This window comes from Varanus komodoensis, unplaced genomic scaffold, assembly GCF_004798865.1.
Source record: "Varanus komodoensis strain SLA01 unplaced genomic scaffold, ASM479886v1 scaffold2, whole genome shotgun sequence".
Classification (NCBI taxonomy): Eukaryota; Metazoa; Chordata; class Lepidosauria; order Squamata; family Varanidae; genus Varanus; species Varanus komodoensis.
This window is the reverse complement of record NW_025335568.1, coordinates 28,365,995-28,390,892: the sequence shown is the minus strand read 5'-3', so window position 1 is coordinate 28,390,892 and position 24,898 is coordinate 28,365,995. Positions and strand designations below refer to the sequence as shown.

General features: G+C 37.4%; 1 protein-coding gene across 7 annotated transcripts in view; it reads right to left on the bottom strand.

The window, feature by feature from the left end:
* Positions 1–94: 94 nt before the first annotated feature.
* Positions 95–24,898, bottom strand: part of KIAA1109 (KIAA1109 ortholog) — a 109,488-nt gene continuing 84,684 nt past the window's right edge. For 4 of the 7 annotated variants that reach the window (XM_044429283.1, XM_044429284.1, XM_044429287.1 and 1 more), the window contains 19 exons: positions 24,770–24,867; positions 23,965–24,150; positions 23,385–23,553; positions 20,965–21,176; positions 19,947–20,145; positions 19,549–19,608; positions 15,967–16,193; positions 14,996–15,126; positions 14,172–14,295; positions 13,351–13,460; positions 11,566–11,656; positions 11,045–11,107; positions 7,081–7,325; positions 5,635–5,850; positions 4,521–4,701; positions 3,691–3,868; positions 1,515–1,676; positions 1,140–1,279; positions 95–312 (listed from right to left, as the gene is read on the bottom strand). In XM_044429283.1, coding sequence (XP_044285218.1) covers positions 121–312; positions 1,140–1,279; positions 1,515–1,676; positions 3,691–3,868; positions 4,521–4,701; positions 5,635–5,850; positions 7,081–7,325; positions 11,045–11,107; positions 11,566–11,656; positions 13,351–13,460; positions 14,172–14,295; positions 14,996–15,126; positions 15,967–16,193; positions 19,549–19,608; positions 19,947–20,145; positions 20,965–21,176; positions 23,385–23,553; positions 23,965–24,150; positions 24,770–24,867 — 2,984 coding nt within the window. In that variant the 3' untranslated portion in view covers positions 95–120. The remainder of the gene's footprint in view (positions 313–1,139; positions 1,280–1,514; positions 1,677–3,690; positions 3,869–4,520; positions 4,702–5,634; positions 5,851–7,080; positions 7,326–11,044; positions 11,108–11,565; positions 11,657–13,350; positions 13,461–14,171; positions 14,296–14,995; positions 15,127–15,966; positions 16,194–19,548; positions 19,609–19,946; positions 20,146–20,964; positions 21,177–23,384; positions 23,554–23,964; positions 24,151–24,769; positions 24,868–24,898) is intronic. The other 3 variants (XM_044429288.1, XM_044429286.1, XM_044429289.1) reach the window with 3 other exon arrangements.

Here is a 24,898-nt window from a genome sequence, read left to right as displayed (position 1 = left end):
AAAGATGAAGTAGGAGCACATCACTCTCATAGCATTAAACTGCAATTTATACCTGTTATCTAATAACTTTTCAACTATCAAGGCCAATGAATTAATTAAAATTTAATAGCATTTAAAAAATTAAATTATACCTGGTGAGACAGTTTTAACAGGCATCTTTGATCCACACTGTAAAGAACTTTCGGTAAGGCAGGATGTACCTAAAGTTTCTAATTCCCCACGATTAGAAGAAAATACAAGGTCAAGGGAGGGAAGTTTCAACATGCATTCTACCCGTGATACAGGTAAGCAGCTGAACTTGATCTGTGAAGGCTGAAGAAAAGAGAAACTATTTTTTAGGACACATATAAAATCGTGATCTGAGAACTAGTAAATATCAAATGTCTAGTAAATTTGAATTAATTTTGGTTTATTAGGGCATGAGCTGAAAAAATGAAACAAGCAGGTTAAAAATGATTGCCATTTAAAGGTTACGCAGTTTCCTGCATACTTTGCCCAAATTCCTAATGCATCTTGTCAAGACTGCAAGGACTGATAGCAAAGATTAAAATTACTTCCTACTGCTTAGGCCATTTTAATGCAGCATTTAAAGAAATACTTTCAGTGCAACCAATTAAAGAATTGTGTTTAACATATTCAATTGCTTAAGCATCAAGAGTAGACCAAAAGAAAAAAAAAATACACAGGAAATAGGTGGCTAGTGTTGGGTCTGGATATGAAAAACAGGTTCAAGGTTGGCTATAAAGCCTGAGCAAATCAACACAGCTCAGCCAATCATGCTTTCACTGGATTACTGTGAGGTGAAAGTCTGCTTTAAGCTTTGTGAAAGTAGGGTAGGATACAACAACCTTTAATATAACATCAGAAATATACAATTAATTCAGTTTAACAATTCATAGGATTTAACAGCAGGGTAAAACAAGCAAATATGCATGCATGTACTTTTTAAAAATTAAAATGAACTGCACTTTTCCTGCAAGGATGAAGGGAAGATATGTGGTGAGAAAATGTAAGGGTTTAATTTTAATTTAATAAGCTTGAACAACTAGTTATGACAACAACCCTCATTGATTTTGCCACTTGATTTCAATAGGTTATGAATGACCCTCAGATAAACTTATGTTGGCATTCATCCTCACCTGAACTCTTACATAAACTACCACATCAACAGGGAAAGAAGAGTATGCTGATGTTGATGAAGATACTAATGAAGCTGTGGATTCTTCTAAGGGATCCTGCATATCAAACTGGCCAATATCCTCATCCTGTGAACTGACAGCTTTAAAAAAAAACAAGGAAAGTATTAAAACAGGAAGATAAACTTTTACATAAGAAAATAAAAGCTGTAGTACAGCAAATTAATCTGTAATGTATCATTTATTACATTTACCTCCTGCCCAACAGCCAAGCTCTCTGAACAGTTTGCAAAAATAAAACCCCTAAAATAAAACACATAATATAAACCCCTACAAAGTTTAAAACAGAATTTTAAAAGAGTAAAAACCTGAATATACCTGCATAATTTCTTTCTATTGGAGTAATAGGAATTGTTTCAAGGGCCTTCTCTAGGAAGTCTAACAAGCAGGGACTAATCACCATTTCTTCTGGCAAAGACTGGAGCGCTACCCAAGCATATAGTTTTGCTGTTTTTACACCGCCACTTCCCTTTCCTTTGGCTGAAAGATTTAGAAAAAACGCTTTAATGGAATATCACTTCTCCTTTAAAATAGAACACAAGTTTATTTAAGTCACATTCAGTCCCATTCACTGAATCTCTTATATCACTTAGATTACAATAGCCAATGCAATAGATAAGTTTACTGAAATCACCAAGAAAAAGAGGAAATTTAAATTCATGATTTCTGTCAGTTTTCCCATGATTTCTAACTGACTTGAACAAAACTTGATGATGATTAAAATATAAATAAGTAAGTAAATCAGATTTTCTTGCTTTTTAAAAATATGGTAAATTGGAACATTTGACAGTTACTGTGGCGTTTCTTTCTTGTTTGTTGTTACAGAGGCACCCAATAGTGAGTTCTCTTACCACGCAGGAAAGCAGATATGTGACCTAGATTTCAAAACTAAATCTAGTAGCTCTAGACTCTTGTCCAGTTCTATTCTGTGGCTGTTCATGAGGCATAGTAAAGCATATGGAATCTATAAACTAAGCCTGATAAGTCACACTAGGTCAGCTGTTCACCCATCTATCCATGTGATGCCTGAAAAATGATTGGCCAGGTTGAGACTTGGTTTGTTTTTCCCTTGGCAATGTAATTAAAGGGACTGGAGTTTGTAGCATACAAGGAACTTGACAAGACTAGGCTCTATATAGGCTTGTTTGTCCAGAATTGAGAAAGAATGGGAAAGAAATAATAGTAAGAAAAAGAACCCTCACAACCACACACAACCAGTATACTTACTCCATGAGCTTTCCTCTGCCCCACACACAATTTTCAGTGTTCCTGAATTGAGCTATTGAGTTCCTCACTTTTCTTACTATTTCTCCCCTGTTCCTTTGCAACTGTATACCTATTACCCTTTGTATCAATTTCCTTGAAACATTTAAAAAAGAAATTGATCAGGCAATGCTATGTTGACAGGACAATTGAATCTGCCAATTTTGTTTTAAATCAGGGGTCTCAAACTCGCAGCTCGTGGGCCCATTGCCGGGACGGGCGGGGCACAGGGGAGGGGCCCTGCGGCCTTCAAAGTGCTGGCGGCGCCCGGGCCGGCCATGGGATGAGCGGCCCACCACCACCGCGGTGGTGGAATACTTGATGCGGCCCGGCTTGTTGGAAAAACCCCCATACTGGATAGCCTGCACTGAGTTCTGCTGTCATGGTAAACCACAGTGACCCTACCATGGCTCATAAATCACCGTGGCTTGTTGTGATGTGTGAACCGAGCCACAATGTTAACAATCCATGTTGTCAAGTTACCTAACCCTGGTCTAATTTGTCTGCTACCCTCCTTTTTTGGTATCAAATTAAATTGGTACCCTTAAAGATGATCAAAACTAAAACAGAATAGAATAGTCTTACAATGATGTCTGTGCTGCAAACTGTGTGGAAAACTGTGCTGCATCTAGAGACAGTTGTGAAATTAAGGATTTATGTTTGGCTCTATTTTTCTATAATGATGACTAAGTAAAATTACTTATTCTGAATACTTGTACCCCAAACTTTCCACAAGCAATAGTAGTACCTCCTGGGTAAAACATTTGCTGTTTCCATTGTATGAAAAGCAAAATGCCCATGGTGATTAAGTGACACAGTAAAAGTTTCATAATTTCCACAACACTGAATATAATATATGACAGATAATGTCATCTTTTTAACACTTGATATAAGTCACATTATGTCTGATTGCAGAGTCAGTGCAGTAAACCCTATATAAGGACCAAAGAATTGGAAAAATAGTTTTACTGGATAAAATAAATGTTATATAGCAAGAACATTTATCAGGAATGTGGGTTCAGCCAAGATCTTAATGTGTGACTGATACATACAGGGGTGTAAGAAAGTTTCTATACAGCAAGCATTAGTAGCACTTAGAATTGACATATAATGAGTGTTAGATGTTTGTGACCATATCAGACTGGATACTTAAACTACAAAGAAGAATAGATCTGAGCACATGACAGGGAGAATTGGATCAAATGGTACAGAATGAATGAGAAATATCTACCTGATGGGATTGGTGGTGGTTGGGGAGGAAGTAAAGTTTTAGCCTTGCTGTGGCCAGAAAGTGTGGCTGTATCTTTCATACCATATAATTTGGATTCCTTAGAAAGTGTCCTTGGAAGTGATGATCCTCGAGATGCATTTGGTGATTCAGTCTTCAACATCTTAGAATTGTAATGAAGCTGAAATGAGGCGAAACTGTCAATGTACCACCATTACCAACTACACATATAAGCATTGTCTCACTAGCTGCATTTATAGTTCCTCTTATATCTTGACAGAAGAGCTTCCTAGCATATGTATATTGAAAATGGGAGACCTTACTTCAGACAAAGTTTTATAATAATAACAATTAAGTTCAATATTGCTGCAATGCACTAGCATAATTAATTACATCTGAAGATACTTTAGCTGTCATTTTGCTGGAGCTACCTTTAGTACTTCCCATGTTGGGTTTTTAGGGGGTTGCATTTAATTATTGTATATGGTGTGCCAGTTTTATGATTATGCTTTATTCAATTTTTAACTGTTATTGGGCATTTTTTTTAGTTAAGATGGCACTTTTTTTAGAAAAAACATCCAAAACAAAGAGATTTCCCATACTGGCAGTATTTTGCATTCTGTAGTGCTGGAAACTTTGAATATTAGATTTGTAGATGAAGATGTTTTGTGTGTTTCATGAGCCTGTGTGGTTCAGAAGGCAAATGGTCGACATTTATACTGTGATGGATGCACCAAATGAGAAAATCAGTTAAGTGACAGAAAGCTACAGTTCTATTTGATCATATTTGTTTCACGTGAGAGACTAGCATTTGTCTAACTTCTTTTTGTTACCTTTACATCTACACCAGGAATGTAAAACACTGTTGTTTCCATGTCACTAGACTTTGTCTGCAATGATGATGGCACTTTCTTTCCAGCTAGTAAGTGAGTAGTTGAAGCATAGTTAGTTTGAAATTTCTTCTTTTTTGAAGGAGACTCTTGATCTAAACTTCTGGAACTACGATCATAGCTCCTAAAGAATAAATAATACTGCATGACAATTACTCAACAGGAACAAAATGTAACATTATGCTATTTGGGCACTGTTAAAAACAACTGAACCCAAACTATCCATTGGATTCAGACTTTCATAAGCAGGGTTCCACACAGAAAGGGGTGGTCTCAATCTCATTTCTCTTCAGCCTCACAATTTTTCCATACAACTGGGGGCCTTACGAAACAGCATTAAAAGTTATGTGGGGAAATGCAGGGGGAACAAACAGAAAATGCCTCTTTACTTTGGTTTATGAAAGTACTGGATATCAGTTGCAGAATCTAAATGCATAAAGCTTAATATTTCTGCCTTTTAATATATTGTGTCCTGTAGTATCTTATTTAGACTTCCATCCATTCACACACTTGCACACACAATAATATTGGATGCATAATCTAAATGCCTTGATTTAACCTTAAGCTTAATTTAAAGCTTGTCAGTAATAAAATAATGTCTACTGTTCTAAGTCTGCAGATAGATTGCTACAGTTGAGTTGACATAAATGGCATTCAAACAGTATAACTCTGCAAAATTTCTGGGAAAAGGTATTTGCTATCACTATGGGAAAAGAGCCAATGCCCCATCTTGTTTATGTTCATGCCATTCACAATTCAGAGGAGGTCTTTAAAGAAATTTTGTGATACAGTTTGCACCATATAAAGAAGAAAAAAAAGTTCTTCAGTGTTGTGTCATGGGGACACAAACAGCTACCTTAGACTGCTGCCTTAAAATAAAATTGTCCACTTTTTTCTACATGGTGCATAGAAATCACTATGAACTTCTCTATAGCAGATAGCATTAACATGATGCAAATGTCTTTGTTTGAATTGCATCTTTAAAGTTCTGCACTGTAACCATGCTGTTGTTCTCAATATAGTTTAGCAAACATATTGTTTCTGGAAGGAATTTTACCTCCTTAAGCTTATGTCATCATGTTCCTGTTGAAGCGTTGTTGGATGAAGTACACACTTCCCACTGTCAATTTCAACTCTGACATCAAGTTCAAAGTCAATATTTCTCTCTGTAGTTGTTCCACCTATACTTCTGCTGGCTGGAGATGTTGGCCACCGTTCAGTAAACAGTTGGTGGACAGCAGCAAAACCTGTTGCTTTCTTACGAGAAATGGCCCTATAGAAAGCAAACAAGTCTTATGCAATATTTGACAAAATAAGCTTACCTGATTTGTTGGAGATGATTTCATATATATGTTTAAGTTAATGTTTTGCTATGCAACACATGAGAATAATAGCCAAACTAACCATAATGTGATGTGAGATCCTCTGATTTGGATGTGGGTGCAGCATTGGAAGTAGAGAGATTAATTCTGCCCCCATGTAATTTCTCTCACCCGCCCAAAAAAAACAAAAAAACAAACTCAACTATACTCTGAAGCTATTATTATCATCCACAAAAAACTTCTGGGTACGAGTTCTTATATTTTCCATTCCATGGGTAACAGCAGCTGCGGAGGGACATGGCATCTCCCACAGTTTTCAGTGAAAGTAAAAGACATTGCAAGATAAAATCACAATTCTCCACCATTGTTTATATTTAGCCTGAGTGTACCAAACACTTTAAAGGACCATAAGGCAACTTTCATTAGGGTTAGGGTTCACATAAGTCCGAGAACAATAAAATGTTTTAGTACATTTCCTAGAGTCTAAGCCCATAGGTAACTGGCAAACCACTAACTATTACAATTACTCCAGTTTCAGAACAGGAAGAAGCAAATGGAAATGAAAATGAAAACAGGGTTCATGTAGCACACTCAATTCATTATGCTGCTGAAAAAAGTTACTCATCAAAGTTATGCTGCTGAATACTTAGATTCAGAGTGCTTAACATTTAAACCAAATCAGGGACATAGGTAACTACCACCTATCAAATCAAACAGTTAGTCCATCTAGCTCAATAGTGTCTATATTGCCAGTGATTTCAGACAGGTGTGTTTTCCAGCTCTACTTGGAGATGTCAGGGATTGAACTTGGACTTTATGTATGCAAAGTATGTGCTCAACCATACAGATTTGGCCCTTCCTGTAAGTATTAGCCATTTCTGCCAAAATGTCCAATCACCTCAGCAAACTTTTTTAAAAATTTGCAACAGGTATGTAATTTAAGGTAGATAAAATCCTAATACATTTTAATTACTTCTGTAATCACAGTGTAGGCAATATGAGCTAAATGGTATGTGTACTCCAACAACCGTTACCGTTACCTATTTTTCTTCTTCACCTGATCAGTATAATTTTTGTAATTTTATACAAAATGATTGACTTGTTTTGGTATATCCTGCATTTTTAGTTAACGACTATAACATTTATTCTAATGAATAATTCATTATTTAGAATGTGCTCACTGTGTTTTCCTGTAAAAATAAGGCCTCTCTCTTTCATGATCTTCCTCCTTTTCAGAATCCTCACTTGTTGAAGACAAGCTGTCATCTCGTCTTCCTTCTTCAGGCTGGAAGGGAATGCTTGGTGAGAAGACAGCTGGAGTTTTGGGTGAATTGAATACTGAGCATGATCCTTCACTAGTGGATGAGTAATGGGATGGACCATCAATGGTTACTGACAAAAGATCCAATTCTGTCTCCTCTGGAAACTGATTATAGAGAGACAAAAAAGATATTTAAGTTACAGCTACTATCTCTGCGAAGGGGTGGGCTGGTGATCAGTTAATAGTCAACGTAATAGTTCATCCTTTGAACAGACAAAGTTCTGGTATAAGGAAATTAAGCCATGAAACATGTTTTACATATAGGTGATTGAATAAGCTTAGACAAGTAGCTTAGAAAGAAAAGTGTACAAGTTATATAGCCCAGACCAAGCTTAAATTGAAATGCATGCTGTTATAACAATTTAATTAAATGTTAAAGCAAATATATAGAACAGCAAGAAACCCCAATCTATCTATAAATTTAAAAAATGAACAGAATTTTTAGTAAATAGTAATAGAAGTGCATGCAAAATGCTGATACAGAATGTACTACATTTTCTTAGTAGATATGCCTTCAAATATGCTGTATAAAACCATTAAGGTCTAAAATCAGATGAAAAGCTACACCATCTTTGGCATACCTGTTTTTATCTTCTATATAAAAGTTAATGATATGTATTCTGTTCTAAGGAGTTTGGTTTCAGCAATTTTGAACCAAACAAATCTGGACTGGAACGGATTTTACTACTTTTGACAAAATGTGAAATTTTCTGAATACTAATTTGTATATTCTGAATATGAATACAAACTAGTGCCATAGGCATTGAAAGTTGTTTACTGCTTTCCTCTGCCAAAGCTATCACTTGTACTTTGAATCAAAGCTATCCAAACTTTAGCTGAACCCATTACAAGTTTCTGTCTGCCTCATCTGTGTGCACTCTGGGTGGTCAGAATGGTCCATCCCACCTTTGTACCAAGGATATTTGGCATATATCCTTGGGGTATCCTAAAAAGCCAGATGCCTACTATGATCCTCAGTACCAAGGGGAGTTCCATACCAAGTCCCATCTTGGAAAATAGGAGCACGCTTTCGCAGACCCTTCATTCTGAATGCCTCCACCTCTGCCCCCAAGAGCACAAGTACCAACTTCTTGACCTATGGACCTTCAGGGACGTCTGGAACATGCTTCTCCCTTTGCGATGCAACTGTGCTGATCACCATCTCCTGCCTCTATACACTCCAGACCACAACCACTGTTTGCTGCCTCAGAGGCTGAAAACTAGGCTTCTGACTCAGCCTTCTGCTCATTGGTGGCCCCATCTCTCTCTTCTCCAAATGCAATTATGCAAACGCAAGATCTTGCCTCTGAGGACAAGTTCTGTGAATGGCCCAGTCTCTTTCATACCCAGCAGTAGGAATGCAGGAGGAATCTGTTCGGGTGTGGGAATCAGTCAGATTCCCGAACTTTGGCTCCACAGACTTCAGTCTGCTTTGAAGTGACCCCGAGACTGAGCTCCTGGACAGTGTGGCCAGGGTTTGCTAGGTGCCTGCTAGGAATTGACACCCACATGCTGCACAAGCAGTGTTCCTCTTCCACACCACATGGAGTAGCTACCTCTGCACATGACAAGGAACAGGTTGCCATTCACACATCTTCATTCTGCAAATGTGCATGGACTTAGCTCAGCTCAGCTTTGTTGCAAGACTGGGCTGAACACAAGAAGTTCACAGATATTAGGGGCCAGATTTGCCAAGGGTTTGTTCTAACTCTACCAAGCAGCATATGGAGAGGGATGCATTTTTATGTATGTCACACAGAGGACTCAGTGCCAGTAGATATACCATTCCTGTCTATGCTGCTACACTGAAGGTGCCATCTCCATGCAACTGATGTTGAAGTGGCTGGATAATATACATAGGGTGCAGGAAAAAGACATGACCTTCCTGTTCCAGCACTTGGGCCTAAATTCCATTTTCACAGAATCACTTCCAAGAACACAGGTTCTTCAAAGCTGACAGGTGCCAATGGTGAGTTATCTCCTTGGACTGGCCCCTTTTCTCAACCCTTTTGGTTAACAGAAGATTATCTCTCTTCCTTCCCACATGCGAAACAATAACAATAGATGTCTGCGTCCTATCTATTGCAGAATAGCAATGTCTGATTGGGTTCAACACCCTGCAGCCTCTTGGTACTATAAGGAGTGTGGTTAAGAACATAAGAAAAGCTACGCCGGATCAGACTAAAGGTTCATCTAGTCTAGTACTCCAAGGTGGCAAACCAGTTGTGATCCCTCAAGCAGGATGGGTGTAAGACCTCCTTTTGCCCAGGCTCTTCAGCAGCTGGTGTGTGTAGGCATTTCACTTCTGATAAACGAGGAAACACTTAGCCATCACCACTTCCTGTAGCAGTGAATTCCATAGTTTTAATTATACACTGTCTGAAGAAGAACTTCCCTTTAACTGTCCTAAACCTCCCACCAATTAGTTTCATAGGATGACCCTGTGTTCAAGTGTTATGTGAGAAGGAGAAAAATATCTCCTCCTCTAATTTCTCCACAGCATGCATTATTTTAAACACCTAATTCATGTCTCCCCTTACTCTGTCATCACTGCCTTCCACATCCAGTGGCTCCTTGGTCACATGACAGCAATGGTCCACAGTAGTAGAATTGGCCAGGCTCAAGATGCATCCTCTCCAGCTACGATTTATCCATACATATTATCCCATGGATGACACTTGATGAACCCAACTCCAAATACCAAAATATGTCTGGACAAGTCAAGATTTCTACAAGCTCACCAAGAGGACTCCATTTGGATACACACTCTGAGTCAGCATTTACATTTAAAGATTCTCTTTCAGATGAAGAGCCCACTGCAGGACTCTAAAGATTCAAAAAATATGGAACAAGTGTAAAGCCTGCAAGCATACAAATGTTCTGGAAACACTTGCAGTGGAGAAAGCTCTTGCAGCTTTCCAAATGATCCTCTCATCACCATGTACAGATCTCCAAATAAAATACCACAGTGGTTTTCTATATCAATAAATAGGGAGGCATCCTATCTGTTCCTGTGATCCATGTAGACATCCAGACTTATTATTTAATTTATTTAAAGTTTTTATATACCAATACTAAAAAGTCTCTGGATGGTTACAAAAAACAAAAACAAAAACAAAGCAACATATACAACAAACAACACAAAACACACTGCATCCAATAAAGGATAATAAAATCAAGGATTAAACCAATTATTAAAATATTGGGAAAATAAAAGATCTGAAATTCATGTGTTAACAAGGACATCATCTTTACAGTGACCCATGTTGTCAGTACCATGCTTGGTTGACATTGTCAGCCGCACAAACTTCACACAAGTGGTTCACCCAGCTATTCCAGATGTCAAACCAAGCCTTCCTCTAGCTCCCACTGAAACAAGACCTAATCTCTAGAGATTAGGGAATAGTAACACCCTAGCCTGGAGATGAGGGGCTCACGACTCTTCCTGAGCAACTGTGATCAGTACTGGATGTGGCTTTGAAGTCCTCTACTATTTATCATGTCAATAATATACAAATTAGCATCAGGCCTCTAATGCATTCCTTTGCCATTTGCCTCTATTTTAGGGATAAGTTGTTTCTGCCTTTAAAGTTTTACCCTCCAAAAATATTAAAAAGACATCTTGCCATCTACTTGGTCTCTTTGGAGAACAAGCTCCAGAAAAAGGCACAATGAATAAAAATTTCCAAAAAAAAAGGGAAATACTGGACTGCACATATTGTTCATCATAAGCATTATGATACATTCTGCTTAGCTGCCAGAGATTAACAATAAAGCTGATTTTTCATGCAGTTAGTTAGCATATTTGTTAATTTTACAAATACCTGAAAATACCCTTCCCCTGGACAGCTGGATTGTTGTGCAATCCCCAAAACTGTTTTATTCAACTTAATTAAAATGGAAAATAAATAAATAAATAAATATATGTATAATATTGGCACATTTAAAAGAGAAAGATAACATAAAATCAAATTTCATTAGTGAACACAAAATTGGTTATATTTAACATACTAAAACATCAAAGAAATAGACAACATTGAACAAATAATATGGATATCATGTGCATGTATGTAATATTCTTTCCACAAAACATAGCATATGCATGTTCAAAATATGTATATTTTTCCACAATACAGTTACTGGACAGGACTAGTGAAGGTAATTTAAAATGTGCAATATTAAATCTAAACTTTTTTAGATTTCTTATCACTTGTAATATTGTACAAAAGTAAATAACTGATTTGCCAGATGTTTTAAATCCACATGTATCCATCTCCTATTCCTAAATATGTATTTCATCACAGTCCATTATGAACTGTAGTACATTACCCAGGCAATTTCTTACCGTGTCCTGTATGCTGAAAGTTACTCTGGGTCCAGGAGATGCTCCATCTACACGTATTTCTGGAAGTTCTTCACTATCTCCAAGCCGTGTACTATGATCAAATTAAGAAAGGGAAAAATAATTATCATACTTGAGTACTCAAAACACTTTAAATGTGGCAACTACATCTAATAATATGGAACTTGTTATCCATGCCATACATCTACTAAAACTAGAACTGTTGATGGGTACTCCATTGTTCTAGTGCTTCTTCCCAATTTACAGTTACAGGTTCAGAAGACAAAAATCTAGGAAGAGCTGAAGGAAGAAGAGGAGGAAGACCAGATATGAAATTGATCAGTTCCATAAAGGAATCCACAACCTTGACTTTACAAGAGTTGAATAGGTTTGTCAAAGACAGGTTACTTTGGAGAACACTCACTCATTCATATGGTCACATTAAGTTGGAGACAACTTGGCAGGAAATCATAGCAACTTAAACAGAGATAGCTCTAGTTTAGGACAGGCAGGGCAGTGCCCTGCTAATTTTTAGCTTTCCCCATCATCACACAAGCCCCTTGTCACTCTTACATTTACTAATTTAAGCCATGTGTAGTCATGCACTTTCTGCATGACTCCTCCTCCAGGCCTCCTCCAGGCCTCTCAAGTTTTCCTCTGAAAGATTCTAATTAGTGGTTATTGTTTGTGATATATACAATAGCTCATTCTGCCTTCAAATGTACAGTGGTCTGGAATTCAAACACCAGAGGGAAGCAACAGCAGCAAGTAGGTAGATATGTTTGTTTATGGCTGTTTTAAAACTGGTGGCCTGGGGCCATGGGTGCAAACAATGAGTGCTTTAGTGTTGTTGTTCTGTGAGTCAAAAGAGACACCACCAAACCCTCTGTTTTTCATTTGCTCCTGATGTTAAATTTAACTTCCCTGTCTTGGTTGCTCCTTCCATGTATTGGCATGATGATGGAGCAAAGAGCTGTGGTCTCAAATGAGCACCCTGATGTTCTCTGAGTCAAAGACATCCCGTCTGTTTTGCACTAAGTCCTGAATCTTGATGTTAAACTTAAACCTGCTTTACTTGGTTTCCTTTTTCTGGGCTCTCCCTAAAGTGACAGCTCCAATGGACATTATGCCGCAATATCTTCAGGAAGTATAAAATGGATTAATTTTTGAAGGTTTGTACCATGCATCATTAAGCTGTTTTCAGGGAAACTGAAATTCAATAACATTGTTAACAACTTTAAAGGGGATCCAGCTACCCATCAAAAAACTTCTTCCCCTGAAAAGTGGGTGGGATGCGCTTTTGCACTTTCCCAAGCAGCTAAAGTTTCAAGAAAAAGTACAAAAAGTGCATCAGCCTGAGGACTATTGGGAGGGGGTGTATCTTACTTAAAAAAGCACAAAAAAGTGAGCCAGAATCAGTTCATGACTACAGTGGGTAAGGGTTAAGATTAGGTCCTGCCACAGTGTCATGTCAGCGACCCACAAGAAGATCAGGGAAGGAAGAGGGGGTGAACATCCCATGGTTTGCCCAACTGTCTATTGGATGCACCACTGGTTGTTTGGAAAATAACAAAATCACCATGGCTTATTCACAATGTGGCTTAGTGCAACTGAACTCCCAAGGTGTTCACAGTAGAAGAGGTCCAATCTGGAATGTGGACAAAATCTGACCCCACTTCATCAGTGGCGGCATAGATTAAGTAGCTATACAGAATCAAACTTCTATTTTTAAAAATGTGACAAAATCTTTGGCCTTATACAATATAAGCATTATTCAAGTTATATTACCTTGTTCTGTCCATTCTTTTTAGAGGTGGTCTCCCAGAAGCTGTAATACTTTTTGATCGATTATAACTAGGTTTGTAACCTAGGCCCCATTTGTCCTTCAGTGATGCTGCCTAGAACACACACATTATTATTTCCATGTTCAATCTCAGCAAGACCCTTGTGTACCTTCAACCACCTCTCTCGCTCTCTCAAGCATGCACACAGGCAAAAAAATTGTAAAATGATGGTATAATCTAGAAAAAGCTATGTGTCTTTAAGTTCTGTTCAGATCTAAATGTACAAGACTGTCTGGGTAACATCCTAAGTCAGGGAATAACATAAGATTTGTAAGTTTAGGAGATTCCAGCTAAGCACTATGTTGGATTCAAGAAGATCACAGATGCAACCAGTCATTCTGTTCTCTCTGCTCTTTCAATCTACCGCAGCTTCTATAAAACATCTGTGGAGAGTCACCACCCTGCTCCTACAGGGTGTAGATTGTGTCGTGGAAAACTACTGGGGACTGTAGAGTCTCCTTAAATTGGGTGGTGGGAACTTGTACAAGCAGATTCATCTTTTTCAAAAGTTATTTACTCTGACAGGTGCACAATGTTTTGATTATTGAAATATTTGAAGCCACCTACTGAAAAACAATTCAGCATTTCCACAGCAGTTTGCTGCTACATAGCCCACCAATTCTTCAGAAAATTCTGTGGTATGACTTTGAACATTGCTTGCCATAGCTATACCATATTCAGTCTTTTTAAAATAATGTGAAAAAGAACAGATAGGAACATAGCAATGTTAAAAAGTCTGAAAAGGAGCCTTAATAAACTACTCACCCTCATGCTTGATCTACGCAGTTTTTTACGAACATCTCGGCGAATATCATTGACAGCTACTGATTCCAGTTGTTGATAACGTTGAATTTCTTGATTTATGGTTCCTTCGCTTGCACCCAGTTTCCTGAGGAGAACATTAAGCAATGAAAGCTCTGAACAAATGTGGAATATAGTGATCATGTCGGTTGTACTAGACTGAGGAGACTGATTCAAATCCCCCAAGACATTCACTCCTTCTTTGCTACAAATAATTGTAGTTAAAATAAAAGTGGAATAGCCATGTATACCACCATGAACTCCTTAGTGTTAAGGTAAAATAAAATGAAATAAATATCAAATATAAGCTTTGGATAAAAAACATCTAGCTTCTGAAGGCAGCCCCCTTACCTGGCCTCATTTTAAACTTATTAACTGGCAGTTACACTTCTATTTAAGATAAGCACCTTTTTTTTTTTTTGCTCAGGAAATAAACTGACAAAGTTCCTAGTAGATAGTGGAAATAAAACATGTCTTTCAAGAAGCCAGATGAGGAAGCTTTTTGCAGCAGAAAAGTACTGGGGGGGGGTTCCTAAAGAAATTGATGCAAATGATTAATATAAGTATGTGTAGGCAGATGGGATGGTAAATCTGTGGGTTAAGAGCAAAGAAAACCTTATGATTTCCTGAAGGTAACCAGAGTGACCAATGATTTTGCCAGTTTTATCCACAATGTGATTAACTGTCAGTTGAAACAAAAGGAAATCAAGAGGACAAATGAGATAATTACTACATCTAGACAAAGTTGTTCAGAAAAGAAGCACACATTCACATACACACACACTTACTTTAGATCATCAATTACTTTGGCTTGTTCATTCAGCTCCCTTATGTCCACTAAGCGTTTCACATACTTTCTTCCTCTTTGTTCTCCAGTCTGGTTATTAGATGTCCCTGGCCTCCTATAGTCAGCATTCTCCTATTTAAAAGCAAAAAATGATTTTATTGAATTGTTTCCTAAGAGCAACAATGTTTAAGAAGTATATAGAAAAGATTTTGTAATAATCAAAATAGCATGCAAAATCAGTTCAAAAATAAGCCAACCGATTCTTGATTTACCAGTCACCCACTAATTCCACCATTTGTGCAAAGAGATGCTATTTATATGCTACATACATGTCCCCATGAGCAAGACCTGCCCGCTTTTAAGTGTGAATTGTTAGAATAAGAAGTATCACTTGATGCTGATCCCGACAGATATTCTACAGGAACAGAGTAACGATGGCTTTTGGGGCTCAAGCCCAGCAGGTGATTTACAATCCGCTGCCCAAAAGTGAGTTTGTGTACATCTCCACATAGTGGACCACCATCTGATTTCTAAATGATAATAAATACAAGATTAATAGTTCAGGAAGTGTTGATGTTTCATTCTTGTTTACTATCTGATCTCTAATCTTTCTGCAGACTCTCTGACTGTACTTTCCCTTCAAACTTTTTCATGAGCCTGTTCTCATGAATTGTCTAAATATGCATGCTGATACCTATCCTCAACAACTTTACGTTATCACTGAGACCTGAATTCTTCCCATTCTTCACTGATCCTGGACTTCTCATTCTTGTACATAACAAAGTCCCATCAGGGTCCATTGATTGGCAGTACATTTGGCACTAGTTTTTGGTTAATGTTGCTCTCTTTTAACACATATTGCAAAGAAAGCAAGACCAAGTCCCTATATCTGCACAAAAATGCACAATGCCAAGCTGCTATGTTGCTTAATATATTAGAAATGCATTAGGATATAGTGATCAGTTCACTAACCACACTAACAGTAGGAGACATAGTATCAACTTCATCCTCATCAGAAAGATCAGCTATGTTAACAGAGTTAAGGTCAGCGATGTCATCTAAATCTTCTTCTCCCGTCAATGTTGTGAGGGTATTTCCTAGAGCATTCAGTCTTTTTCCAATATTAGGATCCATGTGTACATCAATGCCACACATTTTCCACAGCACATTAAGAGTCCATGTTCCAGCGCTGTTACTTTCTGTTTCAATACAAAAAGTGGGGCAATGCTTCACCATTTTGCTTTAAAGGAATAAAGGATTTCGACATTAACTTAATTTACTCTTTTTCAGTTGCACTGTAACAGAATCATGGTTGTGTTATAAGGGCAAGGAAAAAATAGATAATGCCCCTGAAAGCATATTTGATCTAATACCCTTCTTTGGATGGGAAACTTAACTAAATTTACTACCACTTCTTGTCATACTTACTTCTAGTCTCCAAAAATTTCACATTCCTATTGGTTGACTAAAACAGAACATTGATACTTACCAAGAAGGTTCCTTCTAGGTTGGTGTGTGGAAGAAATCCCACAATGGGTTAATTCTTCCTATTGTCCAGAAAAAAGCAGGAGCCACGTAAAAGATTTTTGAGTACTCTATTGGTTCCAGGCTCCACCTTGCTATTTCCATTTACAATGAAATCCCAGAAACACAATAGAAGGAACTCTCCGAGGTGGAGTCTTTAGACCACAAGATCATGCAAATTAATGTGAAGAAAGTTATGACTTCTGAAAGATTAACTAAGTACATCCCCATAAAATAAGAACCAGTTTAAGGGCAAAGAGGGTAACTGCTGCAGAACTGTATATGCATAGGATTGGTGAAAAATAAGGGTGCTGTTGGGATGCCTTCCATACACCAACTTTCTTGATAAATATTAATGTTCTGTTCTTCAGACTGGTATAAGGAAGGCATCTCACAATACAATAAGCTAACTACCAACTGTGTATGAAGATTTATGAATTAAATGAGTCTATTGTGATGGCAGAAAGTAAAGAGGAACTAAAGAGTCTCTTGATGAGGGTGAAAGAGGAGAGTGCAAACGTTGGCTTAAAAATCCACATTAAGAAAATTAAAATCATGGCATCTGGTCCTATCAGTTCCTGGCAAATAAATGGGAAAGAAATGTGACGGATTTTATTTTCTTGGGTTCCAAGATCACTGCAGACAGTGACTGCAGCCAAGAAATTAAAAGACACTTGTTCCTTGAGAGGAAAGCTATGGCAAATCTAGACAGCACACTAAAAAGTAGAGACATCATTTTGCTGACAAAAGTTTGTATAGTCAAAGCTATGATTTTTCCAGTTGTAATGTATGGCTGTGAGAGTTGCACCATAAGGAAGGCTGAGTGCTGAAGAACTGATGTTTTTGAATTGTGGTGTTGGAGAAAACTCTTGAGAGTCCCTTGGACTGCAAAGAGATAAAATCAGTCAATCTTAAAGGAAATCAACCCTGGCAACTCTTTAGAAGGACAGATACTGAAACTGAAGCTCAAATACTTTGGCCACCTAATGAGAAGGTAGGACTCATTGGAAAAGACCCTGATGCTGGGGATGATTGAAGATAAAAGGAGAAGGGGATGGCAGAGGTTGAGATGGCTGGGTGGGTGTGGGGTTGGGTAGACTCTGGGGGATGCTGGAAGATAGGAGAACGTGGAAGAATGTTGTCCCTGAGAGCACAAAGAGTTGGGCATGACTTTGTGAATGAACAACATCAAATTGTGATGGTACATCTTCTAAATTACCCTCCTATGAATGGAGGGATCTGCAAAGATGCCTATTATATAATGCACCAATTTTATAAAGTCTAGTGAAAATACTTGGCTATTTCCAAGTTTCTGTCTTGTATACTTCAGCCAAGAATACACTGGTACTTAAAGTATAACGGAAAGGCTTATGCCAGTGTGATGCCCAATGTGCCAGGACTATGCATGCTTTTAACTGTCCAGATAATGTGGATCTGGATATTTTTTGCCCATAGCTGTTGAATGGAAGGATATGAATAAAAATTAGATTGACAAAAGAACCCAATATGTTTATTTTTACTGTCCTGCATGTACTGAATTTGTGTCAGTCTCTTTCTTGCAAGTAAGAAGGATTGAGATTGAAGGAGGGTAGGATCAAGGTGAAACAAGGTACAAATTGTGGAATGAATGGCAGATCTATCATGAAATTCTCTGGGTCTTTTTCAAAGTTGATGAGCCCTTTATTTACTGAAAGGGTTGATATTTTTGATATCCTGTATGTGGAAGTAATGCCTACCACAACTAAGACTGATTGAGATAGTATTCTAAATGGTATAGGTTTAGGTAATTAAATAGGGGCTTTTGTTAATACTGAGAAGACCACATAAAGAGTCCATGATGGGAATTTGTGAATCATGGGAGGGCTTATCAGAAGAGTACCCCAGTGGAATCTTTTAAGGTCAAAGTGAGTGCTTAACAGAAGGCAATGGTTTTGATAGAGCTGAAGAGATGGCAGGTGTCACATTTTAGGCCCAAGCTGACTTCTGCCTGGAGGAAGAGAAGTTCTTTGATGCCTACTGTTTGGGCATTGATCTTTATTCTTCTGCACCATCTGGAAAAACTGTCCAAGTGGTCTCATGTAGATATTTTTGGAGACTAGAAGTAAGTATGACAAGAAGTGGTGGTAGATTTAGTTCAGCTTCCCATCCAAAGAAGGGTTATTGATTGTCTTGGAGCTGATCATCTCAGCTGTTGCTTGTCAAAACCCAGACCTCACTCATGCTCTTAGCTTTTGGATTTTGTCTGTATGAGCATTCATGAGTAACCCCTTTGTGTTTGGTTACAACCTTGGCACTTGATTCCTTCACCAGTACACTCATTTTGGGTGAAAAAGGACTAGCAGAAGAAACAGAAGCTATGTAGTCACAGTTTCTGTGTTAGGAAAGGAAGAAGTTAGGAAAGTTACAAGTAAGAAAATAAACATTTGCATAGTTTGAAAAATGATAATAATGATGTAAGTAGCTTTTTAAAAGAGTAGAGATGAGAAAAAGCTCTTTCTTGGGGAAAAAGCAAGGATGAACTACAAAGAAAGAACCTGGGACCAACAGAGTATTTGAAAAGCTATTGCATGCTCCTTGCTTTTTTCCCTGTGGGACAGGAAGAGTTGACCCATTGTGGGATGCCTTCCTCATACTAACCTAGGGAATGACCAGATGCTGAAATATACTGAGATAACAAATAATAAATAAATTATAGACTAAGACAGAAATGATCAGGCTAAAATTAATTGCGGAGTGTATTTTTAAATTAAAGAATGGAATGGGATGGCAAGAACACAGAGGCACTAAAGTTGCTTTGAAAGAGGATATGGGCTGGAGACAAATAAACATCCAGCATGTTGAACCTAAGCAAGAGTGGAGCTGGGCTGAACTTGGAGGGGAGGTCACAGGCAACCACATGTAGTCACTCTGAGTTCCACAATGGGAGAAAGGTGGAATCTAACTATAAATTTCAATAATAAATAAATACATAGTTTCTGACATTTATTTATTTATCTATCAGCATAGCTGCATATTTTAAATAAATCTTACCTGCAGCTGCTTGTCCTGTTGTCCTTGAACACACCTCATAGGTGCCATCAGGAACTACACCTAAAGGGCGAAAATGTGGTGGATTTACCATAACATCAAAGCTTTTAATCATGAAACTTGTGCAAATATTTAATAATTACTGTTCTGAACATGCTTCCTTTTCATGCTTTAGAAAAAAAATTATCATGAATTAGTATATACATTTTTATATTAATTTTGAATTCCCAATTCTATATTTTTCTATTTGGATATTCATTTAACCTGTAAGACTTTAAATACTTTGAGTATAGGAAATGGAATATGACCCTAATGTAAAATCCAAGTACAATTTTTTCTCTTTATGCAACTTCAGGAAATTTCAGAATTAATACTGGCCAAGTCAAAAAGGAAATGCTTACAGGCATTCATGACTAGATCACCTCGTACTTCTGGCTTCCAGTCATCCCAGCTTGTTTCAAAGCCATCAGCAAAACGGATACAGAAGTTTTTAAAATGACCTTTGCTGACCAGAGACTCTGAAGAGCAGGCAGTAATTAAGGTACTTTCAATAGTCAAGACTAGAGCAGAGCCAGTGTCCAGATCAGTGGTGTGGTTAGTCTATGAACAAGAAAAACAATTCCTGTAACAAAGTCTTGGTCCCCCCCCCCCCCCCTCTCTCTCTCTCTCTCTCACACACACACACACACACACAGGTGGAGGGTGGCTTAACAAACATTACACTGCAATGAATAGTTTTCAGTCAACAACTGGCTACCTATAACCTCTTTTAAGACCATGTAGTGACCCTTTTTTATGGATTTGCATGGCCTAAACTATTTTAAATCTTTCCTGTTTACCTTTATAGATTTTAATATAAATGGCACTAGTTCTTAATGCTAGTTCTTAATGCTTAATGCCACCCAAATATGGCATAATGTAAGATTACAAAACATTTGCTCATCATTAAACAGCATTTTTAAGAAGATAGCATCTATCTAGAGACTGCAGCACAGCACAAAATCCCATTTTTTAAATTTTAGGTTAATAATACCTTCAGATTTTCACGCCAATAATAAAGATACAGGTTACCAAGTCGATCAATTTCAATATGTTTCAGATGCTTGAAATAATATTAAGAAAATACCTTTAGCTCTATAAACATTTAATTTGTGAAATACCAATGCCAATAAACAAAAGAAAACATTTTGCAGTTTTAACAAAAGATATCCAGTATTGCTAAATCCCATTTTCCCCCAAAATAAAACTCTTTACAGTGTTCCAAGTACACAGTAAACTTTAGTTTTAAAAAGTGGCCAGTTCTTACAGTATAGCACTACTGCAACATGAATACCTTCTGTTAAGCAAACAAACTAGCACTCTAATTTAAAAAATAGTATTATTCCAATTTTTTTCAACAATTCTTATTTTCTTTAATACCTGTGGTGTGTTTGTGATAGGCAGGCAAATTCCTAAATCATTAACTGTTAGCTGGAGGAAGAGTGTCCCAAAAGCTTGAGCAGATGTCTGCTGGATTCCAGGTAACATATCAACTATTTCTTTTGTAGCCATATGTACATCTTTATTCAAGGCCATTCTCTGTTCATTCCAGTTGTCATAAGCAGCCTTGTAGTTCAGCCAGAAAAGCACAGCTTTGCAAAGTAAAATAAGTTTCTATTATGTTAGAATGAAATACTACAGCAAGTCAGCTTGAGTTCAGACATAGATGTAATTTATAGTTGCAAGCCCAGTTAGTGACTGGGCTTGCAACTGACACTGTAACTGAAAACTAACAAACTATGCTTGTTCTAGGGGTTCAATCCATGATGGGTGTTATCCAAACCAGGGACAGCAATTTCATCATGGGTTGTGGGGACTGGCTAGAAAGCGAATGTGGTGTTGTGGCTAGAACATTGGAACTCAGGATATCCAGGTTCTACTTCCCACTTAACTATGAAACTTATGGGGTCACTTCTCAGTCTGACTCATGTCAATTTGCTGTTAATGGTTTGCCACCCTTAAAAAAACAACTGCAGAAAACTACAAATATATTTATAGATGATAATGATGGTGTCAGTATTTCACAAGTGTGCTGTTACAGCCATACTGTGTATATATTCTTGGCTGCTCAATTTCCTTGCCTCCATCAGTTGTCTTAAAGGAGCAGCAAAGTAGAGTAGATAATATAAATGGAAACTGGCAAAACAAGACTGCAGATGGACTAATTTGTGCACAAATGTCTGAGTTCAATTTCATTTTTATGATTTATTTTATTTCGTTCCACTTCTATGCCACCCCATAACCTGAAGGTTCTCTGGGAGGTTTACAAATGCTGAAGTTGCAAAGTTATCAAGTTTAAAGCACGAGTAAAAGGAAAACGTGACAAAATAAGCTGTATCAAAATGTGGCAGGAATAATACCTTTCTCTTTGCAATGCAATTCCCTCCATTTTAACTGCTGACCTGCCTTTTCTGGCATGTTCCTCATAACTTCAATTTTCCAGCTACTTCAGAAATTTAAGATATTAATTCCCTACTTCTCACAGTTCCACTGGAGTATTTATTATCACAGTTACTGCAGCCTGCTGACAGTTCTAAAAATATGCAGAACTATACATCAATTTAAGTGTTGGGAAGTAAATGGAAGGTAAATTTGCATACCTACAGTAACTGCTCCATTACCACAGTATGAGAGTTTTCCCTTCTTTGACAGCCCTGGCCTTGGAACAAATTTCCCCTCATTTACTTCCCAGATATTACAACTACATACATTTTTGAGTCCCCAAAACTATGCAAATATTCTCAACATTTTATTTATTTAGTTAGTTTTTGGTAAACCACTCTCATAGGTAGCAGAATGAAATGGAGCAATTGGGGCACAAGCAGCAGTCCTGACTCCACAATACTCCATTCATTTCCATTCAACTGTCTTCTTTGGTTGTTTTGTTCTGTTTTGTTTTAAGAATTATCAGGGAATCACAACAACTGCTCTGAAAATGAGCTGCAAAACTGCAAGGAACAAATATCCGTTTCTGGAGTAGCTGATGACTCAGATAAATGGTGAAATGTTGGAGGACGCTGAGAAATGTCAGTTCAACACTTAAAACTGAGAGAATTGCATTGCAGTATGGGGAATATTGTCCCACGCACATTTTGGTGCACCTTTGGTGCACCTTTTTATGTCTTTCTTCCCATTTTGGTGCTTTTCAATTGAAAACTCAGCAATTGTTTCCTAGCAACTGTACATAAATTAGCCTATATGCTATTTCCTCTTGTCAATGTCTGTGTATATTATCTATTCCAGGTACAATACCTTTGACAGCTGAAAAGGACAAGAAAATTGACTAGGAAAAGTAACACATATTTGATAGCTGTAAGAGAGCTCTTATGGAAGACTAACCAAGTAATAATAAACAAATCATGAACACAATTTACTGTTTTCTCAGGCCAACCCCCTCCCCACCACATTCCAATGACTCCAGTTTTCTGAGGCTCTGAAAAAAGGATCCAATGATAAACAAAAGGGAGAAGACAAGACAACACTGCTGTGAAGGAGACAAGGACCACAATGGGAAAGGAGGGGAAGACACGCTATGACGAGAATGAACTACACTGGCTAGTTTCTTCATGGGGTAGTTTACCATGGCATGTGAACACAACCACTGAAAAGTTAAGAACATGCATCTCTTTCAGTCATACTCTACTATTCAGAATACAAAATAGAAGAAACCAAACCTGCAAAATTCCTGCAACTGGCCTTTTAATTCAAATTAATATGTTTAAACATATTAATACCTGAATATCCATTAAATGTATACTTGTATATTGATAAAACAAAAGTAGACACAAGTCAATTAGTACCTCTATCAAAGGCCACAGGTTGAGCAAAAACAATTGGTCTATTCAAAGTAATGAGCACAGCTTCTCGATCTGATGAACCACTGATTTCTTCCCTAAGGGCATTTCTTAATCCAATTCTGGTTTTAAAGTAAGCAACTTGATGGAAGTCTGATCCAGCTTCTTCATAAACCTTAAAGAATTCGAAACATATCAAACGCTAGGATATAGTAGAGCAAAAGAACACATTAATATTACAAGGGAAACTTAATTGCAAAAGCATTAATTCAGATCCACAAATCTGTCAGTTGAGTTCATCTCACGGAACAGAGGGTTCATAGTTTGCCATTTAGTCCTCTACACACTTCTACTCCAGAGAATTGGGGTTCCTCTGAACAGCACACAAGAAAGGTAAAAGAAAATCACCTAAGCCCACATTCATTTTCATTCACACAAGCCTCTCTGAATCCTTTTGTTCATAGAAGGGAAACTATGAATCCAACTTAAAAGTTTTACAAAGCTGTATTTAAAATTTCCTTCTTTAACTCATTTTGAAAAACAGATGTCATCAGCAGGGTGTAAAATGGTAATTAAAGGAACTCACCTGATGTTTAACAATTTGTCCTAATGCCAGATTTAAGTCCACTTGGCATTTACCAAAGAGTTTCAGGTAGCTGGTACTACCAGGCATTGCTTTGGTTTGTATTCTATTCGAGAGCTCTAATTCTATTAATCCTGTTTCAAATCGTACAGCTCTCATTGATGGTGTTGTGGCTGTTACCTGGATTCCCTAATAAAGGAAAGGAAATATATTTATGATAAGCCTCAGTACTTTCTCAAGCCTATTTTATGAAGACTGCTTTTAAAAATATTCTGCATTTCACAGCAGATTACAGAAAAACTAATCATTAAATTCCTTATTCCTTTGGTTTAGAAAACTTATTCATGTAGAACATAAGGACAGATCCTCTTAGAGAGAAAAGGAAATGACAGATCTTCAGAATGTCTTGCTGTTTTGGTTTTCCCAAGTTGGGCCAGGCCAACAGAAAATCCAAAGGCATGTCTGGATATTCAAAACGGAACTAAATTGAACAAAATCAGGACTCAGCTAGAGGCACTGAACCTTTTTTTAAAAAGCACAATAGAGAATTGCTGCCCTGCTGAAAAACAGGAAAAATATGGGAAGATAACAAAGAAATGTCACAAATCTATTGAGGACTAGTTAGTGTAATATCGGAACGTAACTTAATTGTTGACCCACAAATATCCTGAAGAACTAATAAGTGATACACTGACAGGTGGTTTAAAAATAGATCTCCAATATACTCTTGATTACTGATTTTACCATTTAAAATGTTATCATTGACTCAGATTTGAGTATGTTTCTTTTGAACAGAATCGATTTGTACCTTAAACTGCAAGCTCAGAGAGTATAGGAGAATCTTTGGCTTTTCTCCATCAGTTGTTCCATCATGTTCATTCCAAAGGGGAATAGGTTGCTCTCCTCCTGCAATTGTGTAAAGTATTTTTATAATTGT